We start from the raw sequence: 12525 nt of genomic DNA on the forward strand, positions 1-12525 counted from the left end.
TCAGGAAAGATCTGGCGTACATTTGTTATTGGCATAGTATCATTAGTTAAGGCTCAACCATAAACATTTCCAAATTTTATAGTTTTCTTTACATTTCTTGTGGGAAAACAGTGGTGGGCTTTTCTTCTAGACACTAGATTTTAATTTCTTATCTATATATTCCACTAAACAATACCCCAGCTTAAGAAATATAATCTTAGTGAAAAACTATGGCAATATTTGAGACCATTTGCGAGCCATTATTGAATTAAGAATCTTCAGCAAGTGATACTGGGAAAACTGGACAGCTGCAGGTAAATCAATGAAGTTACAACATTGCCTCACACCATACACAAAAATAAACTCAAAATGGCTTAAAGACTTAAACATAAGACACTATAAACCTCTTAGAAGAAATCATAGGCAAACATTATCTGACATAAATCATAGATAGCCATGTTCTCCTAGGGCAGTCTACAAAGGCAATAGGAATAAAAGCAAAAATAAACAAATCGGATCTAATTAAGCTTGAAAGCTTTTGCAGAGCAAAAGAAACCATAAGCAAAACAAAAAGACAGCCTACAGAATGGGAGAAAATATTTGCAAATTATGAGACTGAGAAGGGTTTAATTTCCAGAATATATAAACTTAATAACAAAAGGCAATCCAATCTAAAATGGGCAGAAGACCTAAATAAGCAATTCTCCAATGAAGACATACAAATGGCCAATAGGCACATTAAAAAAATGCTCAGTAGCACTAATTATCAGAGAAATTCAAATCAAAACTACAATGAGGTATTACCTCACATCAGACAGAATGGTCATTGTTAAAAAGTCCACAAACAATAAATGTTGGAGAGAGTGTGAATAACAGGGAACCCTCACACACTGTTGGTGGGAATGCAGTTTGGTGCAGCCGTTATGGAAAATAGTATGGAGATTCCTCAATAAACTACAAATAGACTTAACATATGACCCAACAATCCCACTTCTGGGCATATATCCTGAGGGAACTTTATTTAAAAAAGCTACATGCACCCCAATGTTCATAGCAGCACTATATACAATAGCCAAGACATGGAAGCAATCTAAACATCCATCGACAGATGACTGGATAAAGAAGTTGTGGTATATTTACACAGTGGAATACTACTAAGCCATAAAAAATAAAAACCAATGCCATTTACAGCAACATGGATGGATCTGAAGATTGTCATTCTAAGTGAAGGCAGAAAAAGAAAAAGAATGCTATCACTCCATATGTAGAATCTAAAAAAAAAGAGACACAAAGGAACTTATTTACAAAACAGACAAACTCACAGACGTAGAAAACAAACTTATATTTGTGGGGGGGGGAAGGGATGGGATAGGATAAATTGGAAGTTCAGGATTTGTAGATACTAAGTACTAAATATGAGATAAATAAACAACAAGTTTATACTGTATAGCACAGGGAACTATATCTTGTCATAATCCATAATGAAGAATATGAAAACGAATATAAGCATGTGTGTATGACTGAAACATTATGCTGTACATCAGAAATTGAGACAACATTGTAAATGGACTATATGTCAATTAAAAAAAGCATTCTAAAAAATAAATTAGAATTAAAAAAAATTTTTTTAATTAAAAAAAAAGGAATCTACCTACAAAATCCATAATAACCTTTCCCCTAGTATTTCACAATACTTAGGAGAATTTACTTATACTGATGATTCAAGTCAACCACCAATTACCAAAAAAAGTGTGTAGGAGATGAAGAGGCTCACGTCTAACACAACTACTACTACTGCCCTCTGGGTGACTGCTGCTTTTCTAATAACATCACTGAACTTCTTATGTTCTGGGTACCAGGTTAAGTGTTTTTATGTAAGAGGAGTAATCCTTGCTTGAAAGATGATTTTCTTCCTGATAGGGGCATATAAGAGAGTTGGGCCTCTCAGTCATTCAACAAATGGTAGATGAGAGCAATTGTTTTAAAGGCATTAATCAGCATTTATTCATTGGAGTATGGCAGTGTTGGGACGGAAGGTGTCACAACCTTCAGATGAGGATACAACATATAAAGTAGCATCCATGTACCATTTCTACATAAAAGGCATCGTTTTCCAATTAATAGTACATGGACACACAGTCAAATTATTCTTGAAAATGCATTTCTTAGGGAATGTTAAAAAAAAAAAAAACCAAGAAAAAAAGATACATACAGAATTACACGGAGGAAAACAGGTCTTTTACAGACAGAAGCATTTGTGTACCTTTGCTTCCAACCCAAATAGTTCTTCTATTCAATTTTAAACAGAATCTGCATTATTCTGCTCTAATACAATGATCTTGTGAAATTACAGGTATAGAGAAGTGATCTATATCATTGTAATTTAGTTAATAATACTAGTCCATAATTCATTTTCATTTTTAAATGTGCAACTGTATGAAATTTAATTACATGTTTTAGTTAAGGCAAATATTGGTTTTTCTTAATGTTTTGAAAGAGGCCTGGCTTTGGATGTGTGAAGTCAGTTATTCTAAGTTTTCCTGGCTTCTCTTTGCTCACCAGAGAAGAATTCAGCCTGAGTCCTGAGACGTATATTTCTCTATGCTCATTTAACTTGTTTCCATCTACTCACCCTACTTCAGTTATAACCTGCATGGTTACATTAACTATATAAACAGGAAGGTACACTAATTTTTTTCTTAAATCTGCATCCTTCATCTCATAATGAAAAATACACAATGGTTCCTTTTCCAAATTTCTGGTGAATTTTGCTTCTCTTCCCAGTCTTCATGAGTTGTTTATATATATATATATTTTTTTTTTTTTCCTTGCATACCAAACATACCACAAACCAGAATTCAGTTTTCCGTCATTATTAACTTCCTAGACATCAAATCTGGTAAACTTGATGCATTATCTGACATGGCTGTCATCACTTGATATATCTGGGGTGCAGGTTCAATTTTAAACAGATTTGAGCTTTTCAATATTAGCCACAAAAATATCTATAGAGAGCTCTCAGACGCCTCCTAAGTCACCTCTCCTTCAGGCAAAGTATCTTTATTTAGCAACTTTCAACGGTGTTTCATCAGACGTGGTTACTAGCCTGCCATCAATATCTGGATGCCTTTTATACTGTTTTTGTCTCTATTAAAATACTGTACCCAGAGTTAAACACAGCACTATAGATGTGTTCTGACCGGTTCCGGGTACAGTGGAACTGTTGTCTTCCTTGATCAGGTGACATGGGACTAGCTTTGGGGGTGGCCACGTCAGGCAAGAGCTAAAAACCAGGGACATCAGTGACTGTTCTTACACCAGGTCTCCTAAAGCCTCTACTTGTACAACTGATTTCTGCTAACCTGACTTCAGGATAATACCTTTACCATTTACCACCCTATCTAAAATAGGCTTGCCTCTCCCCATGCTTCATCTCTACCTGAATTTGGCTTCAGAGAAATCATCTCTATTTGAAAATTTATTATTTATTTTCTTATGTGCAACTTTATCATCTATTTACCCAACAAAGATGACAACACCCTAAGAATGAAGCCTTTATCTTTTTCACGTAGGATAGTGCCTGGCATACAGAAAGTACCCAATAAATGCCTGTTATTATTTAATAAATTCTATCTTTTTCACTTCTGGATAAATCATTTGAATGCTAATTTGGTCAATCTAACACATTACCCAATTCTCTGCGACAAAATCTACTGAAAATTTGGTAAGAATGCCTTTCATGCCTTCATTCAACTTAAATGTACCTATTCTTCATCAAATTCCATTGTTTTATTAGAATACAATGAGAGGGAGCAGGTACAGAGTCTTCAGTATATGTTATTTAATTCCGTTCAGAGTGACAATGAGCCTTAATTAGCATACTTGGGGAAAGGGCATTCTAAGGCTATTACCCACAGAGTAATGCTATTACTCTGGTAAAAGTCTCAATCCAAGAACAAATTTAAACACCTTTATTAAGATCAATGTAAACTATATTTGTAATATTTCCCTGTTTTATCAGTCTAGAAATTCTATCAGAAATGAAAGGAGACATCAGTTGTTTCAGAGACCTCCATGGAGGTTGCTAATTTTTTTTTTTTCTTTTCTTTTCTTTTCTTTTTACAAACACGGAAATCCTCTGAGGATCAGCACTGAGATCACTAGTTTTACTGGCTGTCTCTGGAACTCATCATCTCTGTGAACACTGGCAATTGGCTTCCTGTCCTCCGGTGTGAGGCAGACTCTTCTTAATTTCTAATGATCAGGGATAGTGGCTTTAGAATCACACTCCTTGTAGTGTGCAGGGATATAAACTGTCCAGACTCCCATTTGCTGGCAGCCATGCTTTGCCAGTTTGATCAGCATTCTCTCGTGTGCATGCAGATAAAATTAACTCGGGAACTGGGGTGGGGGGGGCTCTGCTTTCCACCTGACAGCTGCTAGGTGCTCTAAACAATGGGCCACCACACTTTCTTTTTTGCGCTCTAAGAATAGCCCGACTGTGTAACTCTTACAGGTTTTGAAAGCCTCATCACTGCAGCTGTTTAGCGCTTCCTACACTTACTCTTTTAGATTATTGTTACTCGTTGTTGACACCATTTGCTTCTCTTCCTCTTCTCTACATGGCCAAGGTGATCAATCAGTTCCTCAAGTAGCCACACCAGTGCTTCAGATGCCTCTCCCTCTCCTTGCGCGTTATCATCATCATGTCAACACTTCCTTTTGGGAATCTTAATTCTTGAGTTTTCCTTTCTCACAAGGGATTTAATCTAGGTACCTGAAGTAAGTATCATTTCTCTCATTTATTCCCGAATCCTCAGGATTTAATGCACTCCCTGGCACATAGTAGGTACTCAATAAATATCTGTTCAATGAACAAGTAAGTATTCTCAGTAATGCCTTCATTTTGACTTCCTGAAGCTTAGGGTATGCGCCTGATTATGTCCTCACACTCCTCCTCATCTGTTTGAGTGGTGGACACTTTCTTTTAGTATTACCATTCATTCTTCTTTATCAACCAGGTCTTTGTTTTTTTTATTAAGTCAAAGTTATATCTTAAACAGTGGTACTCATTCCAGCTTTCACCATATGCAGAAGTATTACTTAATTGATGGGCAATTAAGAAGATCCATGGATATAAATAACAATTTATATGAAAAATGTTAATATATTATATGGCATTACATGATATGTTAATTGATAAATCAGCACCACAGTTATCAGAATACACAGTTTTATAAAAATTCTAAGTATTCAGTGTTCAGAATTTTTCTCTTATTACTGAGAATGCATATGAAAGTCCCTCACTATACTATTTTGGTGCCCGTCTTCCATTGGATGCTAGAGATACCTGACTGCTCTCTGAGAGGAAAACCTGATGTGTATGAAAGGGTTAATTTCAAAATTGGGCTGAAATAGTTACCTTTTGTTGATAAGAGAAATCAGCTGATTATAATTTACTTCAACTGTGTCTACACATATTTCTGTCTTAAAACAAATTTATGGCAAGCAACTAACAGAAAAGTAAATGGCTGAATCACCAATCTTGAAAGAGAATTAGCCAACTTATCTATCGTCTTGATTTTAGGGACAGTCATTCAAGACACATGCACTTTTTTAAGAGACTGTGAGATGTGGAATGTTAGCAATCTTCATTGTCAGGAAACTTCCTAAGATTTCCTCTGAATGCCTCATGCATCACTTTAAGCTCATTTCCTCTCATTGAACAGAGGCAGGACAGCTGGTCAGCATCTTCCATCTGCACTGCCCTCTGTCTTCCCCTAACTGTGTTACTGAACACCCTTCTGAAATGGGAGTAGGAGGCCAATTTGAAACAGAAGAGAAAACTCTCAGAAAAAAATCTTATGGGAAATAGCATTTTAAACTTCACTTTGAATGGGGCTATAGATTAGGTCAAGGAATGGGCCAAAATACTGAAGTGCTGTCTTTTGAATAATTCAGATTAATTCTTAGATAGTATTACGGGGTCATAAAACACCAGGCCTGGATATTAAAGATGTTTATGTCTCATCAAAAAGTCTTTGAATGTAGCTCCCTGGCATACTGCCAACAGGGGCAGCTCTTTGGGGGAAAACCCTATGCCAAAGGCCAAAGAGGCAGCTGTGTTATTCAGCTCCTGAGAGCTTCCAACTCAACACCCACACAGGCTCAATTATAAGCAAATTAAAGGGATCCAGACTGAACATAGTAATTCTGGTAATTTAAATAAATAGAGGAAAGTCTACAATTAGCAGAAAAAGATTGATTTTCTGGAAAACCCAGAAAATGACACCCTAACCCCTTTGAATGAGCATAGTTACATCTAATTATTTAAAAATAAATTCCCTTTATTCATCATTTTAATCATTTCTGATCTGACTTAAATGTGGCCACATGCATGCCAGCAAAAGTATCCACAAATAATGAGGCAGAACAGCCTCAAAAAATTGTTAATTTTTAGATATATAGGAATCAATGACACTGAGCAAAATTATAATCAGGTGTCTTACACCTACATTTCAGAGAACTTCGATATTGTGTTACTCATTTCTACCTTTTTCAAATGCAAAGAAAAACTTAGAGTCATTCAGAAAGAATCAAAGATAAAATTGGAGAATCTATTAACTCACTATATTAGTAGAATAAAGAACAAAATACACATGATCATCCTGTATAGATCCTTAAAATCACATAATAAAATTCAACATTCATTCCTGATGAAACCAAATGAGCAAATAAAAAAATTTGCAAGAAGCCAGGCGTACAAAGAAATTTACATAAATTGATAAAAACATTTGTATCAGGAACCAACAGCAAACATCATAATTAATGGGCACATGCAGTGGAAGTATTCCTATTTAATTTTTAAATTCATTTTGACGAGCTGATCTAAAGGTCATGTGGGAGAATAAATGCATGTGAAGAGCCAAAGTAATTTTACAAAAGAAGAAAAAAACAGAGGAAGACTGTTCTGTAAGTTATCAAAATACAATGTAATAGGATGACAATTGAAAGAAGGTGACATGGGCGTGGGACAGACCAACTTATCAGTAGAATAGCACGTCTACATACCAAACTAAGACGACAAATAAATTGCAGAAAATTATTTACAGCACACACAACAATATTCTAAAGATGAAAGAGAAAAAGAATTTAAAAAATGGAAACACTTTTGGCAAAGTATATGAATAAACAGATCACAGAATAAGCAGCACAAATGGACCAACCCCCGCTACCCAAACCCAAAAAATCCAAATCCTTAAGTCCAAATTTGATCCAAAGGGGTAAAGTAAATTGCAAATCAAGATTCATTCATGTAACATAACACCATACAATTAGGATAAAGAAACAAAACGTGTGACTTTGACGTACGTCCATAGGCGGAAAAGCAAATACATAGAGCGCTTTCTCTAAGGACATGCGTAGCAAGCTATTTTTAAATCTTGCCTGTATCTGGGAAATAGGAGGAGGAGATGGGGTGAGAAGGCTTTACTTTTCACAAGAATTTACTGTCTTCGGAAACACAAGTAAAAAGAAATAAACGGAACCCACTCACTTTTAAAATGATTCGAACATCATCTGCCAGTGAAAATAGTAGTGCAGACTCAACAGCACAAAATAAAACAAACAAAAACAAAGAAGGTGCCAATGAGGCCTATTCGCCTTTGAAGATTGTTAACGGCTTTCAAAGGAGGAACACCCAACATGAATTATATAATAAATAGGAGGCTTTAGCCTTTTTTATTGTGAACCGTATCAAATTGCTGTTTCTCTAGGTCAAAAATAGTCAAATAGCACTAATTTGCTATTCAGCCTAAATACCTTGGGATTTTATTTTTTTTTCTTTACGTTTTGAAGAATGCATCTTGACCCTGCTGAGAGGATTATTCCTATGAGCACAGTCACCAACCTTTTTAGAAAATACATTAATTCTTTACACTGGCCCAGTGCTATGTATGTGGGAAGCTAAACCACTTCCAATATTCTTTTCATCTAATCAAACAGGAAAGACACTTCCAAATGTTTACCATTCTGGCATCATCTGAGTTTACTCACTGAGAAAATCAACGTGTTTATTGAGCTCACTCATTGTTCTGGGAATAGGGGTTCAGAATGTTTCTAGAAGGTTGACCCCAAGAGCCCTCTACAAGAGTGTTAGCTTTAATTTGGCACTTCTTGGAAGGGACCAAACTTTGACAGTTACTTTAAAAATGTTTTTGTAGCATATTTTACCACTTGTGCTGTATGGTGCATTTAAGCCAATATTTTTTTAGTTAGATACCTGTGTCCTGAAGAAAATAGCTCATGACCTTTGCCCAGTTAATTAAACTGAACAAATGTTACTATTGTCATTTATGGTATAAGTACAATAAAGTGCAACGGGCGACTGCCAACTATATATATTTTGCAAGGGCTATTTCAATCTAAAAAAGAAAACTCAAAAACAAAGTTTTCAGTAATCAAAAAATATAAACAAATTCTGTTTCTGGACATGCCTTAGGTTTTATTTTTATGGATGTGATCATTTTTTCTCTCTTAAAATGGATGCTATTTTATTTTCTTTTGCAGAGATTTTTAAAACCTTGGCCACTGTTCTTTTTTTTTTTTAAACTAAATGAGGAAAACAGTAATATATTTCTTGCCCCAAATGAAGAGCAGTTTTTATCCATTCATCTTCTTTATAGAGAAACTGGGAAGACAGAACAGGAAATATTTATCAAGCACTCTATAAAAATAAATTGCTCCTTAAATTATTAGTAATCACCTATATCACTGTCACACATTATTCCTGTGGTCTGTCAGAAGCTCATGCTTGAGAAAATACCCTGTTCTGACCAGTGCTCCAGACAGCTTCCTTGTTAAGGCTTTCTATCAGTCTCTCACTGTAGGTGATTAGAGCAAATGTACCCCAGTGATCTAGTTAATTTATAGAAAACAGAATTAATTTCTCTGGTTTCATCAGGATAGAACACTTTTTTGAACTCCTGTAAATGAGTAACAGATAAGCACTATTTATCAGATTGTTTTGTGGAACATGCAGTTTTGATTATTCTATTTTCTTGTTGCTACTAATGAAATATGTAATGTGCCTCAAGGAAAAAAAAATGCAAATTTTGGCCACTGAACATTCCGGAAGCAATGAATATTTTGCTGAGAATTTAGTTTGCACCAGCACCGTACTCTAATAGCTCGCTCTCTCTGAGTCCTTGGGAGGACAGCGATGTTCTTGGGTATCTGAGATGTCTTCCAGGGTCTCACATTTCAGGGCCTGGGGCCCACAGTTTGGAGAGGCCCTGGCAGCCAACGGTTACCCAGGAATTCCCTGAGGGACTCAGAACTTCGATGAGGTTGTCTAGGCATGAACCCTGGGTACCTTGTTACCCTTAATCTGGTAAACCGAGGCCCCCTATATGGTGTTACAGGATTTGGAGACGGGCATTTAAAGTGATAAATCTCCACTGCTGCCCTCCCTATTCACTGCACATAGAGACGGGGCATCCCATGGAAGAGGATTCAATCACATCACTTTCCCAGGCCCTGCAATAGGTACGGACAACGAGAAGTGGAAAGGAACCAGCAGACAAGAAAAAGATGCTTACGGCATTCAGATTCTCCGGAAGGAATACTCACATTTTCCTGACCTATGCAGACCACTTTACAAAAACGTCATTTATCTCTCTTTTAAAAAGGGGTAATTACAATTCAACGTGTGAGAGGAGATGGGAAGAGAAGATGAGCATCTCCCCTCCTCCAGGCTTTAGCGGACCTGGCCCCCTAAGGCTGGAGTTGAAGAAGCAAAGACAGGACACTCAGGAAGACAGATGGGCGGAGGCTGGAGAGCTGACCTGGATGTCACCTCACCCTCACTTACCAAGGTCCATGCTCTTTGAGGCTTTCAGATTCATTGATTCAGGCTGCCTGGCTGGTGTCACAGATCTAAAGTTGATGTGCTGATCTGGAAAATACACTGCTGAGTCCACCCCAGAGCTGCAGAAAGAAGCCATATGCCGTATTTAGGTTCAGAATATGATCTTCCTCCCCCTCCCCAGAAGGCAGCAGTTCTCATTTCAAGCACAGCCCCTCATCGCTCCCCCTACAGCTCCCAACCCTACATTTCTACCACTTCTTGAACCTCAGGTTTCTTTTATGAGATGGAGCAACTCTGTTTTCATGTGTTTTATCACAATCTGCAATTTAAATAATATTCTCCGGCTAATATCATGTTTTCCTCTTCACTGATTTCTGCTAATTGGGATCCTGCTGTACAATATATAACTTTAAGTGGGGAAGGCGAACCTGGAAAGCACTGGAGCGTCAAAGGATGTCGCTTGACATCAGCACAGCCTGAAAGCAGGTTCAGAGAGATCTGTGCGCCCAGCGCGCCCTTCCTTTAAAAACAAGTGAAAGGGCTGTATCCTTTAGAGAAAACCGTCCTGTTGAATGACTAATGGCTGCAGTAGTTTGGTTTTCTACTTTATTTAGGCCTATTTTCTAAAACTAATGTTAATGCTAAGCAAATAGACTGCTCATCAATAATACCAACAGGAAATAACAGGAAAAGCACAGTTGACAATTTAGACACAAGATACATCAAATGCCCATTACAGTACTTGTATTCAATCTCAAAGAATTCTATTTCTGCTGAATATTTTATTTATTCTGCTTGAAGATGGAGGAGATTATGTAAGACAATTTACAGACAATACCTTATTTCTTGATCTAGAAAGAAATTATATTTATATACTTTTCATAAATTAAATTACAGTCTCTTTCTCCCTTGGTACTCTCATGTATTTAGAAAGTAAATATGGTAGCTCATTTCAACACAATTTTATTCTCATCTTAAATACAGTGAAAACTCCAATCAAGTTTCTTTGTAAATCTGAGAGTAATGAGGTTGCGTTTTTTTCAAACAGTTGGGATTTGACACTATAAACAAGAAAACAACCACCAGAAAATTCAACTAATTTGAATGAGAATCCTTCTAAAACATACAGGGGATCTCGCTTTCTTAGCCTAATATACCAAAATAAGTTTAATCTTTTCTTGAAACTTATTAGTCATGCATATTTAATATTGCCTTGCAGCAATAATAATATTGCTGAATGAACGAGCCTCCATTATTGGGATATAGTGTAATACAGCACAGCCCGCAAAAGCACAGACACCGGAGCAGGTCCGCCCAGTTCTAAACCCTGGCTCTGCTCGTTCCTACCCGTGGTACCTGGGCGAGCCCATGAGCCTCTCTGTTTCCAAAATGGGTATAATTAAGCTCCCTACCTCGTAGGGTTAAGAGATAGAATGAGCTATAAAGATTTGTAAAGTAAGGAGAACAGTGTCTGGCGCAGAGTATGTGCTACAGAAGCATTTAGGAAACAAATAAGTAGATGAATAAACTTTTTTTTTTCCCAAAAGACTTTAAATGTCTTGTTTTTCAAGTTATCCTTTTTTTTTTTTTTTTTTTTTTTTTTACAGTTTCTTTGCCTTCTTTTTTGTCAGACTCTCTGTGGGCCTGCGACTAAGAGCCCTTCTCCCCTCCTATTTAGAAGGGAAGTGGTATGATGTTTAGGGCCCTGGGCTTGGGCGCTAGATGCCAGGGTGCGCGACCTCAGTTCACTAGTGCATAAAATGGACAGTAATAGAATTTACTCAATAAAGTTGCGGTAATGATAAAGTAAACTAAGATACGTTAAATACCGACAGGAGTGCCTAGCACACAATAAGAGCACAGTAAAAGCAAGCGCTTAACCCTTTTCTTTACTTCTGGAGGTCAAAGCGGTCTTTGAAGGAGTGCCTGACATACTGTCCGGCAAAGAACTATACAGTGCACCCTCCATTTCCTCCAGACTGCATTCTAGGGTCATCCAATCTGGGATCAAAAATATTCAGGAAAAAAAATTTCCAAAAAGCTCCCAAAAGCAAGAATTGAATTTTCCATGCCCTGGCAACTATTTACATAGCACTTACATTGTTATTAGGTGATTTAAAGTATATGGGAGGATGTTATATGCAAATACAATTTGCATGTAACAGGACAGAAGTTTAAATCTATCCTTCAGGATGATGAAGCTTTTTCTTTTTGGGTTCTTAGTATTGGTGTCTGGCTGCATTCTCAATAGAGAAAGCTACTGACATAAAGCACATGAGAGGTGGACCCAGTGATGGTGGCAACATGCGCCAGCTGTGTACAAAAATCCTGACCCACTAGTGCTGCTGACACTGGCCTGGCATAACAGCAACGTTTGAATTGTTTCAGCCCATTTTAAAGAAGAATTCTGAGGTGCTATGGTCAACCTGAGCTTCTCCTTGAGCGCTAATGTTTCTGAAGCACTTGCCTTTAAAAGTGTTATTTGACCTTTATTTGTGCTCAGTTTCCCATCCTTTGATCTCTGGTGATATGTGGTTTTAGTGTCAGAAAGACTCATGGTCTTCACAGAATCAATGAATTTAAGAGCTGGAAGGCATTAAAGTTCACCCCATCTAACTCTTCCTCTTGTAGATAAGACACTGAGGCCCAAAGTGTCCACTGATGTTTCAAGGTCACAC

At 37.1% G+C, this 12525-nt stretch overlaps 1 protein-coding gene across 1 annotated transcript in view; it reads right to left on the reverse strand.

Annotated features, from left to right (window-relative positions):
* The window catches only part of PARD3B (par-3 family cell polarity regulator beta), a 923861-nt gene that overhangs the window by 362950 nt on the left and 548386 nt on the right, over positions 1–12525 (reverse strand). Inside the window, 1 exon segment of the mRNA XM_032480017.1 lies at positions 9851–9966. Coding sequence (XP_032335908.1) covers positions 9851–9966 — 116 coding nt within the window.

Source organism: Camelus ferus, chromosome 5 (genome assembly GCF_009834535.1).
Source record: "Camelus ferus isolate YT-003-E chromosome 5, BCGSAC_Cfer_1.0, whole genome shotgun sequence".
Lineage (NCBI taxonomy): Eukaryota > Metazoa > Chordata > Mammalia > Artiodactyla > Camelidae > Camelus > Camelus ferus.